This window comes from Ursus maritimus (genome assembly GCF_017311325.1).
Source record: "Ursus maritimus isolate PB19 chromosome X unlocalized genomic scaffold, ASM1731132v1 scaffold_X1, whole genome shotgun sequence".
Classification (NCBI taxonomy): Eukaryota; Metazoa; Chordata; class Mammalia; order Carnivora; family Ursidae; genus Ursus; species Ursus maritimus.
The window spans coordinates 49696576-49715802 of NW_024423319.1; the positions used below are offsets into that span (position 1 = coordinate 49696576).

The 19227-nt window shown below is 35.9% G+C and overlaps 1 protein-coding gene across 1 annotated transcript; it reads right to left on the minus strand.

The window, feature by feature from the left end:
• Positions 1–4151: 4151 nt before the first annotated feature.
• On the minus strand, positions 4152–4367 carry LOC103673011 (SNRPN upstream reading frame protein-like). Its single transcript, XM_040620919.1, has one exon. The coding sequence runs from the start codon at positions 4365–4367 to the stop codon at positions 4152–4154; it is 216 nt and encodes a 71-aa protein (XP_040476853.1).
• Positions 4368–19227: the final 14860 nt, after the last annotated feature.

Here is a 19227-nt window from a genome sequence, read left to right on the forward strand (position 1 = left end):
AGAAAGAAAGAAAGAAAGAAAGAAAGAAAGAAAGAAAGAAAGAAAGAAGAAAGAAAGAAGGAAGGAAGGAAGGTAGAGGGACGGTAGGAGGGAGGAAGATTAAGAGCTTTTGGTGGGATAATATAGAGATAACTGAATGATCAAGAGTGATTATTCTGACTCACCCTTAAGGTTTCTTCCAAATCTGAATGTCTGTGATTCTGAAAAATTGTCAGCTGCTCAAGGCTAATTAGACTTATTTAAATTAAAATTAGTTTTAAATACCAGACATTCTATAGTAAGGACACTTTATTTCAAAGTAAAAAGTAATTGTATGACCTATTAACATCTTAAATTGTTGGGTTACAGCAATCAGAAGTTAGTAAGTGAAGATTCCTCTTAAACCATTCAGTACCAACTTGGAAATAAATCGTACCTACCCTATAGTCACTCAATGTTTTACAATAGAAATGATATGTGTATGCTCATGTGTGTACATATAGGTGTGTTCATGTGCATACATATCTATAATTTGATCACTTAATTTATGGTGATCATGTTAATGGATAATACCAACTAAGATTGAATCATGGCTCTACCACTTCCTTACAGTGTGCCTCTGGGCAAGTTATTTAACTTTTTTTTGCCTGATTTTCCTCATGTGCAAAATGGAGATAATAAAAGCACCTGCCTTGAAGGGCTGTTGTGAGAATTAAACAAATTAACACATATAAAGTGATCAGCATAATTCCTGGCACATAGTAAGTGTTCAGTGAATGTTAGCTATCAATAATCCTATTTTAGGAGGGAATTGAATGCTCAGAACTTCAGATCTTGTGGAAAACCTCTTTGACATGAATTTCCTGGCCTTTATTTTTGCATATATTCTGCCTATTACATTGTGGGGGCATTAGTGGTTATTCCCTACGCTGTTGTACATTATAGAAAGACCAATGAGAGAATAAGAGTCTTTCCAAACTATCAGAGGTTAAGCTCTTTAATTAACATAGAACTCAAGAGTCTTTTTAAGATAGGTAACTTTTAAAAAATGCTTTGCTTTTTCTCCCTAGTTTCTCTCAAGCAATGACTATTCTCCTTCACTGGCTGAGCCTGTACATTTTGACATAACTTATCAGATAAAACTGTGTTCCTGTGCATGTTCTTTCACATATTAATGACTGGTATCAAAAATCCCAGGAAAAATGTATTATGGCACAACGTAATGTGCTGAAGTCATCTTTTCCTTTTCATAGAGATCATTTCAGTTATAGAAAATGTACTTTTAAAATATATTAAAATAGGGGCACCTGGGTGGCACAGCGGTTAAGCGTCTGCCTTCAGCTCAGGGCGTGATCCTGGCGTTATGGGATCGAGCCCCACATCAGGCTGCTCTGCTATGAGCCTGCTTCTTCCTCTCCCACTCCCCCTGCTTGTGTTCGCTCTCTCGCTGGCTGTCTCTCTCTCTGTCGAATAAATAAATAAAATCTATAAAAAAATAAATAAATAAAGGGAGAAACAAAGTAAAAATATATATATATTAAAATAAATTCAGACAAGCTTTTGAATTCTGTTACCTCTGTTATGACTTATAGACAAAATTAGCATTCTCTTAAAAGTTTGAATCTTTTTCTTCAGTCTCTCTCCTTTTACATAGGTGTGGCCCAGAAGATAAACCCACTGTATGAAGCCACAGACTGAAAACAAAAACAAAAAACAGGAAGGAGTTTACATAGTTTAGTATAATAAAGCCAAAATAAGAGAGAAATAAATCACTCTCAACTCTTTGCAACTGATGTTTCAACTTGCCAGTGTGGAAGGTAATAATGCACACTTTGATCTGTCTTCCTAATAACTGCCTGTTTAATGAGACTTTAGTCTTCTGCAATGTGTTGGTCTAAATTTATCCTTTTGTTTTAAAACAGTCAGTTTTTGCTTCTCTTCTTTTTTTAACAGCCAATTTTACATATTCATTATTTTCTATTTAAAAAATTTTGATTGAAATGTTATCTTAACTTTATATTTCCTTTCCTCTTTTCCCAAACTCAGACACCAGCCCCTTTGAAATTCCTTGAGTGACCACATATTGCCTGAGCTATTTCTGTCGTGAGCTTAAAAGCATCATACATAAGTCATTCCCTATTTTCTTCTCACTCCCTTTCAATTCAAAGTGTATACTCTCTTGGCAATACAGAATGATACATTTCAACAGAACACACTTTATAAAATGTCTGTTAGACTATTTTTATTTTATAAGGAATCAGATTTTCATGTCCTAAATATTGGCTAATCCTAGGTACATCTGAATGATGGTTATATAAAGCACGGTCCAACTAATGTCATCATAGTATATTGTTGAGTTAACTTAATGGTATTATTATCTTTAAATAAATGTTTCAATCTATCCTGTTCCTCAGACCATTTTCAGTTATAAAGCGTAAGGTAAAACTGAAATTCTCAAGTTCCATCAACAAGTGTTAAATAAGCATGGCTCAGCTCTTTAAATCTACTATAGACTGTAACACTGAGAACATGTATTTTCTTTCTTGATTTCTCTTCCTGTTATTGCCTTTACATGTATCTTTGTGATTTATAATCTCTGAGCTATTGAACTTCTGAATATGGTTACTGAATACAATGTTTGACTAAATTGGGAGAAAATCAAACTTATTTCAGATTTTCCAAAATAAATGGCTAAGGGTAAAATTTGAAACTTACGCAAAATCCTGTGCATTTCTAAAAAATTTACTCTTTGCAAGTACAGAATAACTACTTAATCATTTTAAAACTATGAAGTGTAAAAATTGCTCACTACATAATAGGTACAATTGATCTTTGTTATTTATAGATTCTATATTTGTGAATTTTCCTCCCTACTAAAATTTATTTGTAAGTCATGACTCAGAATCAACACTCACTGTGCATTTTCTGTCATTTGTGGCCATGTTCAGTAGTGGAAAATTTGAGTTACCAATGTTCAGGTTCCCAGCTGAAGTCAAAGAAGGCAACACTTGGCTTTCTTGTTTTAGCTCTTATACTGTAAACAAATGTCCTTTTTATCTATTAGGTGCTGCATTTTCCACAGTTCTTTGTGCTTTTTGTTGGTGATTTTTCTGTTTTAAATGGCCCCCAAGCATAGTACTAAAGTGGTATCAAGTGTTCCTAAACTCTGAAAGGCTGTGATGTGACTTACTAAGAAAATACATGTGTTAGATAAGCATCATTCAGGTCTGAGTTACAGTTCTGTTGGCTATGAGTCCAATATTAATTAATCAACAAAATGTACTAAATAAGGTGTATTTAAACAGAAACACACACAAAACAAGGTTATATATTGATTGGTTTATGAAAATGTTGTGAACAGAGGCTCACAGGAACCTAACCTTGCATTTCCCCTAGAAGCAATGGTTCTATACATCACAAAACATAACTAGCACAAATAACAAGAATCAATTGTATTTTTAATCCAAGTTTCATTAGAACTGCCAAGAAGTCAAGTACATAACCAAATTAATAAAATATCTTCCCATACCAAGATTTCTGGGTCATAGGACCTAGGACTTTTCTATAAAGGGACTATTGAAATTAGGTTGATTTACCAATCTTCCTCACCTTAAACATGCTCAAAACTCTAACATTAGCTTACCAAACAAAGTCTATTTTACAATAAAGTGTTGAATATCTCATATAATTTATCGAATACTGTACTGAAAATGAAAAACAGAATGGTTGAATGTGTATCAGCTGTTTTCCCTGGTGTTCCCTTGGCTGACAGGGAACTGCAGCTCGCTGCCACTGCCCAGCATCATGAGAGAGTATCATACTGTGTATCAGTAGCCCGGGGAAAGAGCAACATTCAAAATTTGAAGTACGGTTTCTACTAAATGAGTATTGCTTTCACACCATCATAATGTTAAAAAATCATAAGTGAAATCATCATAAGTTGGGAACCATTTGTATTTTGATGAAGATAATCCTTGTTTTCAGATAATAAAAATGTCTGTTATCAGCAAATATATCTCTAACAATGCTTAAAGAGAGCAGTTAAATATTCTTAGTGACCTTTTTTCTCATGGATAATACCTTTATTACATTGTCAGCTGATTCAAATACATCATTACATTGTCAGCTGGCTTTTCTCTTGGAATCAGCTACCTTAATGTTCCAATACTGCTTTACCCACCTCTCGGCCTCTCATTTAAGAATGCCTGTCTCAGTTCTACCAGGAAATCCACCACAGGTGCTTGCTGTTGATGAGATCGTATCAAGTACAGGTGACACTCTTGGTTGATCAGTGAGACTGCCCTACTACATTTGACTTGGATTTCCAACTCTGGTATGTGGTAGTCTGTAGTCCATCTCAGGTATAAGTGGTCCCTGGCCCACTCCATGCAGCTGCTGACAGGTCCTCAGATCAGAATGTCATCTCTAGCAGCTGCTCAGCTGCTATATAAAGAGTAATACAGCAACAACAAATATGTGTTGATTAGATGACCAAAATAATTGTTGCCAGGGTATATTACCCCGTAGAGTGAAACAAATTTTTAAAAGTCAGACATCAAAGAGATTTTTCTTTGTCTAGTTTCCTAAATGTGTATAAGATACCATATGATATAAATAAGGCCAAAGGAAAATATAGCTAGATGTGGTTTTGTGGTGGTAGTGAGGTGATTGGTTGTTATTGGTTATCCTTTGAAGCCTATTCTGTTTCTTGGGGTAGGAAATGTCTTAGGTATAATGCACTGCTAAATAATAAAACTAATACTCTTTTTTGGAAACAATTTACTCTGACTAGCATCTCAATACTTACAGCACCAGATTTGTAATATATGGAAGTTTATGATATGTTTGACAAGTGACTTGGATCACAGGCAAACAAAGTAGTGTTCCACCATTTGCAGTTGAAGTGCAGCAATACACCCTAAGTAAGAAGGGCTGTGAAAAGAACACGACTATTTCCATCATCTCATAGGCAAAACAAAATAAGTGTTGATTAATGTGAGTTTATTGAAAAGTTATGAACCAAGGAGCCAAGAAGGTGACCATCTGGTCACTGCCTAATGTTTAAATTGTAGCACCCTAATGATTTTCACTTTCCTCCAGCATATTTCCTTTATTCCCATTTTAAGTCACAGAGGTAATAGATTTTCTACCACTAAACTTCACATATTCTTTAGTCATCAGAAGAGCTGCTTATTTGGCACTTATTCTAGGTATTTTCCCTAAATTTTTGTTGGCTTTATTTCTTTCCATTATGCCTTTTAAATAATAAATGTAATTAGTTGTTTCATAAGGTTTAATATTTAAAACACTTTCATAGTTTTTCAAAAGTCAGTTCTTACCACATCCATGAAAGTTAGGCCAGCTCTGTTTTATTGCCTACCTCAATGCCTTACTGTCAAAAATAAAAACTTTATGAACTCCTTTTAATGAAGAGCCATACATATTTTGTATACCCTCAACAGACCAGGGTGTAAGTCTTGAGGACTTGATCCATGTTTAACAGTAACTGAGACATGTGCAAAGTTACTGCTAAACATATGATACTTTGAACACTGGATTGGGTCTTATTTTATTAAGCTTGTATATAATACATAACAAATTTCCATACACACCTGGGCAATCAAAAGAAAATCGATGACTATGAGTAAGGTAAGCAAAATACACTCGCTCCCAGATTCAAAGTGATATTTAATTGAGGCAAATTACCTTATCCAGGATTTACTTATAATAGAAAATGTAGCTCCTGAGAGGTTTAATGATACTGAATTGGTACCCTTTTGAACTAAATTACTTTTTCAGAGAGCAAAATGGTCTTCCTGAAAGAAATAATTTAACTCAAACATATGAGCACTTTACCTCAAAGAGAGAGTACCAATTTTCTCTAGGAACTCCACTCTTTAGTTGTGCACTCCCCCTGCACAAAGAATTATGCTGCAAACTCTTTGTCTACTACTGCGTATATACTGCAAAATATGGCCAGTGTTTTCCTCTTTAAAGTGGCCGTATTAGAATGTTAACTCACTAAGGACGGGGATCTACTCTCAGTGGGAAATTTAGATTGTGGTAATTAAAATAGTATGCTTATACAAGGTTTGACATTTCATGAAAGGAAATTTCCTCATTGCTGTGACTCTAGCACAAGTGAGGTAAAAATGACTGACAACCCTTCATAGATAAGGCCTATTTTGGGGAATGCTCACTCCTACTCATCAAATTTATTCTCTCACCCTTTGAAAAATAGCAATAGTCCAGATCCAGCTAATCCATTCACTTAGTCTTCCATAAACAGTTCTTATAAATGCTAATCAAGAGCTTCCCTTAATTTCATATATTTTATACTGTAGACCAACCCTCTGTTCCAAGCACTGTTTTAGATGTGATGCTTTTTGTACAAACATTCTCAAATACTCTTATCTTATGGATTTATTATTTGGAATTTATTTTTTTCTTGCACTTTATTTTTTTATTTATTTTTTATAAAGATTTTATTGATTTATTTGACAGAGATAGAGACAGCCAGTGAGAGAGGGAACACAAGCAGGGGGAGTGGGAGAGGAAGAAGCAGGCTCATAGCGGAGGAGCCTGATGTGGGGCTCGATCCCATAACACCGGGATCACGCCCTGGGCTGAAGGCAGACAACCACTGTGCCACCCAGGCGCCCTTTTTTCTTGCACTTTAATGCTGACCTTCTGCATATTTTAATAAGACATCTCTAAATATTTTTTACTGGTGTGGTTGTTTTTGCTGTTGCTGTTGTTCAGAAATGGATCCTGCAGGGACCAGATAAAGATATCACCTATATTTACTTCTTTACCACTCAGTATCTACAAGCATTATGTTCCCACCCAGGGTATTCACTCTAAATCTGTCCAAGTTAGGCATTACTTTTTTTGTTTGTAACCTGGCAACTCTTTGTTCTTTGTGATGTTTGTAATAATAGTAATAGTAATAAAATTTAATTCAGTATCAGCCTTGAATGTAGTTAATGTACCTCACTTGTTAATAAGGATGGTAAACCAAAAGAGATCTTTTACTAGACTATGTAGTACCTCACTGAAATCTTTCTCTCAATATTGTTAATATCTGAAAAAACTGACTTTTTAAATATTTTCAAGCCACATGATATTATTAAAATAAGCTTTCTTCAAATGTTCAAAATCACTAGCCATCAGGGAAATTCAAATCAAAACCACGTTAAGATACCACCTTACGCCAGTTAGAATGGCAAAAATAGACAAGGCAAGAAACAACAATTGCTGGAGAGGATGTGGAGAAAGGGGATCCCTCCTACATTGTTGGTGGGAATGCAAGTTGGTACAGCCACTCTGGAAAACAGTGTGGAGGTCTCTTAAAAAGTTAAAAATTGAGCTACCCTATGACCCAGCCATTGCACTACTGGGTATTTACCCCAAAGAGACAGACATAGTGAAGAGAAGGGCCATATGCACCCTAATGTTCATAGCAGCATTGTCCACAATAGCCAAATCGTGGAAGGAACTGAGATGCCCTTCAACAGATGACTGGATTAAGAAGTTGTGGTCCATATGTACAATGGAATATTACTCAGCTACCAGAAAGAACGAGTTCTCAACATTTGCTGCAACATGGATGGCACTGGAGGAGATAATGCTAAGTGAAATAAGTCAAGCAGAGAAAGACAATTATCATATGATTTCTCTCATCTATGGAACATAAGAACTAGGGAGATCGGTAGGGGAAGAAAGGGATAGAGAAAGGGGGGGTGATCAGAAGGGGGAACGAAGCATGAGAGACTATGGACTATGAGAAACAAACTGGGGGCCTCAGAGGGGAGAGGGTTGGGGGAATGGGATAGACTGGTGATGGGTATTAAGGAGGGCACGTATTGCATGGTGCACTGGGTGTTATACGCAACTAATCATCGAACTTTACATCGGAAACCCGGGATGTACTGTATGGTGACTAACATAATAAAAAAACATTAAAAAAAGAACACTAAAAAAAATTAAAAAAATAAAATAAAATAAGCTTTCTTCATTTTCTTGTTCACTAACAGATGGTTCACTGGTAATCATTTCTTTCTCAGACCTTTACAACCTATTTTACCACAATTCTGGTTTCTCTGGGATGCTGATGTCAAGGCTTCTTTCCTTGTCCACTTCCTAACACACTCAACAGTGCCAGGTCTTCCTCACACACTCTCCTTCAACTGCACAATGGGCTTAAGTTCAAGAGCTGCATTTAATCTACAAATCCATGTGCTTCTGTTTGTTTTAATGAACCCAGAAATTGTTAACTGTAATTTTTGCCATAGTTAAATGCGTTTTACACTTTGAGAGCAACTACTTTGTAATTGTGTAACTACAGCCCACATTTACTCCTAAAAAACTGAGTTCACTTTTTTTCTCCTTTTAAATCTTATAAATTTTCAAGAAAATCTGCTAGATAACAGAATCTGATTTTAACCTGATTTCATTGTACATCAGGCACATTGCCTTCTCCACTGGATTGTATCTTTGAAATGGTAGAGCAATGAAAAAAATCTACCATGCACATGTTTAATTCATTGTCTGATCTTTAAAAAAGATTTTGTAATTACACTAAAAATGATCCAAACCTTTGGATATACAGTACAACAATATTTAGACCTATATATAATAACTCTACACAGGGATCCATGATTTAAAAGCATGGTTTTGGTCTTAAAAACATTTATTTCTCTCTCTCTCTTTTGGCTTCCAAATTCCACTCTACTTATTGTCCATCTCTCACTCTTGAGAGATGAAGCAAATCAACTCCTTATAATTAAAGGGAGCCGGAGACTCTAGGAGAAAGGAACCATTATTTTTTCCAAAATACGTTTTATTGACCGTGGATCTGAGTCAATAAACTGACTTTGCTGAGGCAGGAATTGTCACGGCTTGTTCCTATAAACCCCTCCTTCTACCCACCTCACTGCCCACCCCGGAGCACACACCCAGTCCCCGGACATTATATAACTTTCTTACCCTGTATTATACAAAAACAAATTCTAGAACTGTGACCTCTTTGAGAGTTGGAACCAGGTAGATTAATCTCTGCATCTCCAAGGCTTAACACAATGCCTGGGACATGTGTGGGCTCACTGAATAAATGTCTGGACAGGGATCAGTTAAATAATTAATTAAACTTTAAATTTTTCTGATGCTCTTACATTTTTTCTCCAATCTTAAAACTACAGTTAAGGGTGAATAGAGAGCAAAGCCTCACAATCACACAGGCCTGAATTCCCTCAATTTTATTCTGTCAAATCAAAAAAGATAATAATTCTCAGAATGTAAGATGGACTGGTCCAGTTAGTCTTATCTCTATTATGGTATTACTATCTAAATAGAATATGTCTACATTAACATTTCTATTAAATTATTTGTAAAATTCCAGACTTCCACTCAATGTATTATGATCAATAGGTTACTGAAAAACATTCACAATTGTTTATTGATACTGGCAGAAAAACAAAGATAAATAGACATACTAAAATTTATAATCATGCCTTCTTTTATGAGCTGTACATTTGTCTGACAATATCAATAAATATCCTTCTACAGGTACAATAATAACCAGAAAAAAATTCATCAGAAAAAAATTTTTAGAACATCCTCATTGACAAGAAATGACAGACACACTTAAGTGAAAACTAATTTTATTAGAAAAATAATTGCACTGAATTCCTGTAATTGGATGGCTTTAAAAAACACCACAGTTTCAATTACTCAAGGATTATGATGGAATTTCACCTTGTGAAAATGCAGGAAGTTAACCAAATTATTTATTTCTTTTAAATGGTGGATAACATGAATAAAAGCATTACTGTGTTATTTAAATCTAATTTAAAAACATAATTTACATGATGAAAATTGCTCTACTTCTTAATCAGAGTCACTCTGGTGGAACTCCTTTAATAAAAGTTTCTCTTTTAATATACAATTTAGCTGTCCTATTAGAAAATGAATTTCTTCTATCTCAAAGAAATTACAAATTGGTTCACAATTTTAACCTTTTCTCCTATCCTGAAGTTTGCCTGAGATGGAGTGAAGAGGATGCCATCTGATAACCTCGCTGCTTTTAGTTTGCGTTTCTGTCCTACACAATTGTCAACCTTGTATTATGCTAGTCCCCAATCTAATATCATTACTACACAGTGAGAGAGTGCCAAAAGAAAGAGGTAGAACTGAACATGTTCTGAGCTGCTACACTTCCTATGGCTTCCCATCCATCAGAGGGCACCCAGCCTACCTCAGCCTCTTCCTGCAAATGAAATTCCTTTCTCATCACCAAGGGGAAGCCAAGGCAGCATGAACAAGATATGCAACCTCAGGGGAAAAAAAGGAGATACACAAACTCAACAGTCTTTTTATAGGTATCATTGAATCACATCAATTGTTGATACCAATCCCTGATAGAATGAAATTGCATGGATTAGCAGAATCAAAAATTATGATTCTACAAATCATTTTAGATCATAGGATCAAATGGCTGAAGGATACCTTAAAGACCATTTTGTCCTGCCTTTTTATTTTGTCAGTAAAGAAACTGGACTCAGGAAAGATAAGTGACTTGTCTAAAGTCACACACCCCATAAATGTCTCACCCAGAGCTAGAATCCAGGTTACTTAACTTCTAACCCAGCACTTTTTCCACATCACCAATCTGGTTACAATAAATAAAGCATAGTGTTTCGGTGCAATCATTTCATCAGTGCATTCATCCTTAGACTCTTTTTGCCCCTCAAAAATCTCATTTGTGTACCTGTTATCTTTTCGATACATATTTACATTTGAATGTATTTTATAATAAAAAACTATTTTTAAATCTTTCATTATTATTTTTTCTATTAGCTACTACCAACCTAAGTTTTGCCAGCTTCACAACTCCTCTGTTCCCATATGTTACAGTTGCCTTATCCATATCAGGTTAAATTGTTTGAATACCCCACAGGACTGACAGAGCTCACAAAATTCAATGCCTAGTGTCACAATTCATAGCGAACTTTCCATGGATATTGTTAAAAGAAATGAAAGATGACACAGAAATTCAGTTAATCAAAAATACTCTTGTAATGAGGTTAAAAGAAAAGTAAGCATTTTTAGACATGAGCATGGTAAAATACAGACACTAAGGATTGTTTGTAAAACTATGTAATCTTATAAATATGTCATTTTAATTCCAGCTAATGGAGATGGTCACTTTTAAAAATGTTAGGGAGCTAGACATTAATTGGTAAATTCTGCCTCACCAAGATAGGGCACATGCACCATCTTAATTTTACATATTGTGTTAATAAATACATAAAAAGCATATTTAGATTTTCATTTAGATGTTTATTTAGGATGGAAAATTAGATTATGTGTGTAATAAACTACCATTGAATTATAATTACACATAAATCAACAAAATATAAAGTTTTAAAAACTCATCAGATAATGTAAGCAGAATAGTAACAATAAATAATACAATGAGAAATAGTGATTGCCCTGAATTATGTACTAAATATATCAGAACTAAATGACTACATAATGCTAAATAATTGCATTTTCCCATGACCCCACTTCCTATAATCTACCAACAGGGGTGGGTGCCAGCTATTATATATGTACCATGTAAGTGATACCACATCTGCCTCTGAGCCCAAGATGATTGGACGTGTAGAAGCATTTGATGTAAGCTGGGCTGATATTTCTTCTAAGCCCTCCCCTAATCCACAGCTCATCAATGAGAATGAACATTTACTTCAAGGTGTGCCAAACAGATTCTTCTAGGAATTTGGACTTGTGATGTAGCGATGTGGGTCAGCCTCTGCTGTTTGGGTAAATGGAGAACATAGAAAATAAGCTGCAAGGAGGCTATGTTATTGTATATGCTGTATTTGTTGAAATTATAAAAGTTGATCTGGAGTGAGAAAGGTAAAACAGAAAGAAAAGCTCCCTAGTTTCTTGACAGCTTTCTAGTCATTGTTTCCAGTTGCCCATGAGGCCAAAACTGCTTTTTCTCCTTGGGTTTCCTTGAGATACTGTATTTCATACAATAAATTACCCCTTTTCACTTAAGCTAATCTTAATGTACTTCTGTTACTTATAACCAAATACATTATAACTAAGACCCTTTTCTCTTTTTTTCTTTTCTTCTTCTTTTTCTTATGAACATGCAAACACACATATACACACACACATTCACACACATGCATACCAATTTAAATTATAATTTGAGAATTCTAGAAATCCATATGTTGGGTGACTGTGAGTCCCTATACTTTGCCACGTTATACCTTTATTCTTTGCAGGTATTCGTTATACCTTTATTCTATGTTTCTTAGGGACCTATAAAAACAACAGGAAGTGAGTATTGGGGATCACCTGTCCCCAAAGGATTGTAATACATTATCTAATGTCCCTTCTTTTCACTAGCTTCTCACTTAATAAGGAATCATACCTCCTGATTTAGTCTTGCTTTTTTTTAATTACTCACCAAGTAATAGGTATTTATTGAAATTAATAGCTTCCAGTTCCAACGTGAAGACCAAATAGATATCTTGAAGCTGTATCTTCTTAGGTATCTATGAGCAGCAATGTTGCTATCCATCTTTCTGTTAGCATGTAGACAAAACATCCTTATCCAGCTATATAATTACAAAGATGGAAATGATATGCTGTGTTACAGTTTGCATGGCATGTATATTTGCTGGGTTAGTTGATTTGTTTTTTTATTATTCTTGCAATTGATTTGTAAATGATCAAATCAATATATTGTTCAATCATCAAAGGTAGCCAAAGTACAAGGCAAACTCGGTTGTTATCAGTGAGTGTTTTTGGTTTTTCCAGCAGTGTAGATTTAACTTTTGCTCTATTTCATCATATATAATTTGAAGGTATTAACATAATATTGTCTTAGAAGACAATTACCTTAAAATCCTTGAAAAACTAAAGATTTTACACCCCCCCAAAAGCTAAATAATATCAATTTTCACTTTAAAAATATAAAGGCTCTAAAGGAGAGGGGTCAGTCAACTCACAGGGAGCAAATGACTAAAAAATCTCAGTCCACAGTTTGTTTCCCAGAGTCCATAGTCTCTCATGGTTCATTCCCCCTTCTGTTTACCAAACTGAGGGCTTCAGAGGGGAGGGGGGTGGGGGAATGGAATAGGCTGGTGATGGGTATTAAGGAGGGCACGTATTGCATGGTGCACTGGGTGTTATACGCAACTAATGAATCATGGAACTTTACATCAAAAACTAGGGATGTACTGTATGGTGACTAACGTAATATAATAAAAAATTATTATAAAAAATAAATCTCAGTCCATATCACTATCTCTACTTCCGTATTTGATTTGGTATCAAGTAGTTACTAAGCACCAGTGAACAAGCTACCCATGTACATTGTAAGCCGACTATGTGGGAAACTCTTGTGCTTGGCTATGTGACAGATGCCAAGTGTAAAAGATGTAGTTAGTACTTGTCCAAAAGAAGTTTAGAATTAGAAAGACATATTCAAATTAAATAATGTGAGGAAAATTTGCTAATTACCAAACTATTTGTAGAGATACTCTGTATAATATAAATCCTAAAAGAGTAAACTTCATTATGGGCGCAAGCAAGCAGGAACAACTTTTAGGTGAAGTATGACTTGGGTCTATCCATTCATTCAACAAATCATTACCGGGCCAAGTATTGTGTTTAACTCTGGAGTTGCACCCGAAAGGACAAATAATAATTGCACTTGCAGAAAGGAAGATGAATAACATTCTTAAGACTGAAGAGTAGAAGCAAAGATACAAACAAGGAGATAAAAAAAGCATATCTTAAGAATATTGATTAGATTCATTTGCTTCTGAAAGGAAAGTTTTTTAAGGCTAGATATAGGTGATCTTGGAAGCCAGGTTAAGGAGTTTAAACTTCACCTTTAAAGGAAGTGACAAGTCACTTGAATGGCAATGACAAGCAAAATTTTGAACAACAACAAAAAACATATAGTAGTCCCCCCATTTCCACAGTTTCACCTTCTGCAGTTTCACTTACCCGCAGTCCACTGTAGTCCAGAAGCAGATTATTCTCCTTCTGATGTATCATATGACCAGAAGGTCACTAGTAACCTAACATTAAATCACAATGCTTTCATCATTCACCTCACTTCATCTCATCACATAAGCATTTTATCATCTCACATCATCACAAGAAGAAAGGTGAGTACATTACAATAAGATATTTTGAGAGAGAGGCCACACTCACATAACTTTTGTTACAGTATATTGTTATAATTGTTCTATTTGATTATTAGTTATTACTGTTAATTTTGACAAATTAAATAATAATAATGACATTATCCAACCAAGAAAATGAGTCTTTCCTCACAAGCCTAGACCCTGAAGATGTTGGAAAACTAAAAGAAAATATGGCAATAAACTTAATGAATACTAGGCACCAGGCTGAACCACTTAATAACACTTTTTCTATCCTTTCTCTATCTGGTCTACATGACCTTGTTTCTGAGAAAACTCAGGGCATCACTACAGAAAAACACTTAACTCTCTTAGCTTGTTATGTGGGATAAGAGAAAAAACAATGAGTCACCTTAAAGGGTGAAATAAGTAACTAGAATGAAATTTCCTCTACTTTTAATAGACATTTTAGAGTGTTTACTCTGCAAAGCACTACACTGTAGTGGAAAGAAGGAGTATAGAGGCATGCAAACATGACAAAGGCACAGCCTCTGCTCTCAAAAGAGCTTGTGATAAGGTACAGAGGGTCATCCATACATAAGACAAAGTACTTAGGATTAGAAGAGAGGTAAAAACAGTCCTGAAAATTGTGAATCAAAATCCCTGTAATATGGTGTGGAAAGGTCACTTGTAAACCCTGTTTTAATGACAAGGTTCAGTCAGTACCAATTGGCAAGCCATGAAAAGTTGTGATGGGCTTATCAGTTAAAGAAAATTATTTACAGGCTGTAGTCTTCATTTTATTTTATTTTCATTTATTTATTTATTTTAAGATTTTCTTTATTTATTTGACAGAAAGAGAGACAGCCAGCAAGAGAGGGAACACAAGCAGGGGGAGTGGGAGAGGAAGAAGCAGGCGTCCAGCGGAGCAGGAAGCCCGATGCAGGGCTTGATCCCAGGACCCTGGGATCACACCCTGAGCTGAAGGCAGACGCTTAATGATTGAGCCACCCAGGTGCCCCTGTACTCTTCATTTTAAACATAAGAATTTATTTCTAAATCAATTACAGTTTGAAGAAAAATGTAAATGAAGAGCATTTATTTTAAAACTTAATTTTGGGTGATGTCATGATTCAAAGCATCAGAAATAGTCTTAAAATGAAAAAAAAATCTTAACTCATATTTTACAACTCTAATATTTCAAGCAAAGAGTTGGATGAAATTAAGGAAGAAAGAGAATTCAGTAGATTTTTGGCGGGAACATTTGGCACTCTTCCATGACTTGCCTGCTGCAAGAGCCAGAATTTGATCAGGAGTTGCTGAAAGCTTCTCCATGCTGCTCTGGTGGCCCAGAGATTCTGGCTTTGGACAGCACCATCTGGACCAGTGTGAACAACAAAGTCAAACCTCCCACGTGCATTTGCCTCACTGGGCAAATCAACTTCAGAGCAAGGGCACAGGCTACCTCTTGGGCTCCATCAGCTTTCTTCCTTGGTGATGTGGATAGCTCCAATGTGCAACAGCCATCATGAAGAGAGAAAGGCAGCTTCTCTTAGTTCCATATATTGCAAATAGTCCAGTTGTGAGTTGCTATTCATCCTGGCTTTTGGCAGCTATAGTTACTCAGCTTCCTGTATCATCTTCTCTGTGAATCAATGAGCTTCCCTTGCACATAAATCCTAACAAGTGTCTTCTTTGTGAATCCCTCATTAGAGGAGGTTTTCTCTGATTGTTTTGTAAATGGCGGTGAATGTGGCTAGTGAGCCTGAGCTGAGTTTCACAGACTGTATTGTATCCCAAATTCAATTTATCATTTCAGTCTGTCATTTATTTTAGTCATGCCTGCTTTTCTGTTTCACTACCCTTGGCAAAGTTTAAAGTTCTGAGATCACTGCAATAGATTATGAAACCAAATGAAGAGGTTGTAAGCTTATACAGTAATCTATGTTTTCACATCTCCAAAAACATCTAAATACCATTTCTAATGCCACTGTTGTTTTGTCTTGTTTTGTTTTATTTTGGTCCAAGTGTTTCCACCTAAAATCAAGCTGAGAGGAAGTCATACTTTTAATACTGTTGCCTGTCCAGTGCAATGGATATCTGCTGATGATATTTTCTTGTATAATAAAAATAACATTTTCTGTTTTTTACCCCCCCAACTTAAGGGCAAATACGGATCTATTTCCAGATAAAGCAAAGGTGGTGCTAATGATCAAAAGTGACATTAGCAGGCAACATGCCAATTTGAATCAGTTTCCAACATACCTGTTCAATCTTCTTTTATTATGATATTTCAAAGTGGTCTAGTTCACTTAGTTTGCAGGTCTTCCTAAATGAGCTACACATAAGCATTTTGAGGTCCTCAAATTGCCAGCATTTAGGCCGGAGAAAGTTCTAGGCTTTCTGCCTTCAGTTTATAAACCTGAATTTTCAAAAATAAGATAAAAAGGCTATGAGTTGGGTTTCTTAGGTGAGCAGACTTTCCAAAAAGTCGATCTTCTATTTTTTTAATGATTTTTTATTATATTATGTTAGTCACCATACAGTACATCCCCAGTTTCCTATGTAAAGTTCAATGATTCATTAGTTGCATATAACACCCAGTGCACCATGCAATATGATCTATTTTTAAGCCTATTGAGCTCTTTGTCCTAGATTGGGCAAGAATTCTCTAGTCATTACATATGTGGCTTTAGTAAATAACCATGAAAATTTGGGGATAATGCCAAATATAATCACCTTATAAGAATGAAGTTAATAGGAATCAACACACAGACAAATGTAACCCATTCTGAGTACAGGTTTGTAGATAGATTACATACATGGAAATGTCCAAGGCTAAACAAGGTCACTAGTCCAGGATGTGCCCTCAGGATTAGAATAGAACTGAAAGCAGCTATAATCTAATCAATTGCACTGTAATTTCTCTGAATAATGTGCCTACACTACTATATGGTAGTTGCCTGTGTGGAGTCAATAAAAAGCAGAATTGGATAGAAATAAATTGCTTGTGTTAACTAACTCTGTCCAGGCAGTATATTGCAATAATAATAATGATAATTATGGAATAACAAACATTATCGTTTATTGATGTCTAAGTGACTTAATATATGTGAAGCATGTAGAACAGTGGCCAGCACAAGTATGTATGTACTAAGTGTCAGCTATAATTATTATAATATGATAGTACAATAAAGCACTCTACTAAGCAATTTACAAACCTTAAAACAAATCTAGAGCTAGTCCACAACCTCACCACTGTCCTGCAAACCTTCTACCCTACCCCTGCCACAAACACAAATACCCCTACAAACTGTTCTTCCACCATTCATTTAATTGCACAAGCCAGGGCTAGGCACAGTGTTGGACACTACCTTCTCCTTCACTCTCTAAATCTCAACCTTCAAGAAGGTTTATTGATTTGATTTCCCTTTGTTGATATATTTGGTACTTACTAATTTCTTTGTACCTGTAGTGTCACCATCCTCATGTAAGCCACCATTTTCTCTTCCAAGGACTACTGCAGATAGCTTCTTAACTGGTCTCCTTTTGTACCACATTCCCTATTTAAGCAGATTCTCCATAGACCAGCCAGAGTGATTTCTTCAAAACCCAAATTTGATCACTATTATTTTCTTTAGTGGCTTTCTATTATTCTTACTCTACTACTAACTAAATTGTCAACTAGGCCTCTAAGGCCCTGCTGGATGTGTCTCCTGCCTACCTTGCCAAATCCACATCACATCACTGCACTCTTTCTCCATATGCTTCATCTACACTGGCCTTCTTCCTTTTCAGAAAAAATATATTTTAAATGAAGACTTGATCTGAAAAACCAGGGATGTCCTTTCAGAGAAAGTAAGGTTTGAGCTGAGGAGGTAGAGCATAGGCCTGTGTTAAATTGATGGCAAAGCTTCGTATGTACATGGGGGTTGAGTGAGTGAGAAGTAATTTGGGGAAGAGGAGATCATTCCAGAAAAAGGGAACAAGTGGCCTGAGCAAAGCCCTGGAGTGGAAATGAGCTTCATATGTTCTAGAAAAGAAAGAGTGTGACATAAGTGTAATGAGCAAGCAGGAAAACAATACAAGTTGAGGCCAAGACGGGGAAGTGGGGGTTAAGGTATGTTGAAGCTATAGACCACAATAAGGAATTTGAACATGATAATGAATAGGGGTGCCTGGGTGGTGTAGCCGACCACCTCTTGGTTTCAGCTCATGTCATGATCTCAGGGTCATGAGATTGAGCCCCACGTCACACTCCTCACTGAGTGTGGAGTTTGTGTTTCTCTCTCCTTCTCCTTCTGCCCCTCCCCCCATGCATGTGTTCTCTCTCTCTTCTCTCTCAAATAAATTAATAAATCTTTACCTTCAACAACCTTAAAGATTTAAGGGTCAAAATTGTTCAAGGGGGAAATGATGGAGGAACGAAAGGCTAGCTGAAGACAAAGGATAAACTGACACCCTGCAACCTCCCTCCACCCCCCACTCCTGGCTGGGATATGTGTGACGTTCTTCCAGGGTCCCAACTATCTTAATGTTAATGCCTTGTTAGAGGGGAAAACAATCTTAACTTGACAGTGGCCTGTATCTTGTAGGTCCTCTTTAGCATATGAAGGTTCTTTTGAAACCTCCCTTTTTCCTTACCCCCCCCCAACCCCATAGTATATAATCAGCCACCCCTCACAACCCTGGTGCAATAGCTCTTTCTGCCCATGGGTCCTGTCCCTGTGCTTTAATAAACCAACATTTTGCACCAAAAAGAAAGAAGAAAGAAAAAAAGAAGAAGAGAAAGAAAGAAAGAAAGAAAGAAAGAAAGAAAGAAAGAATGATTAGACCTTTATTTTTGTAAACTACAATTTGGTTCTTACTTCAAATTCTAAAAGATGAGTTTCACCCTTGTTTTAGCCAACTTTAAGTTTGAGTTTTTCACTAAGTCATCAGTGAAGTCTGTTGGACCTGGCTTGGCAGATGGTAGCCAAGAGATGCAAGGGTGCAGAGAAAGGGATGTATTGTTCATGGGATCTCAGGTGCACTGGCACAACTACATAACACAAGAATCTTGTTCACATTGTCT

Coding starts and splice junctions, on each gene's coding strand:
- LOC103673011 (XM_040620919.1), bottom strand. CDS start 4,367: ATGGAGTGGGCCAGGGACCACTTATACCTGAGATGGACTACAGACTAC.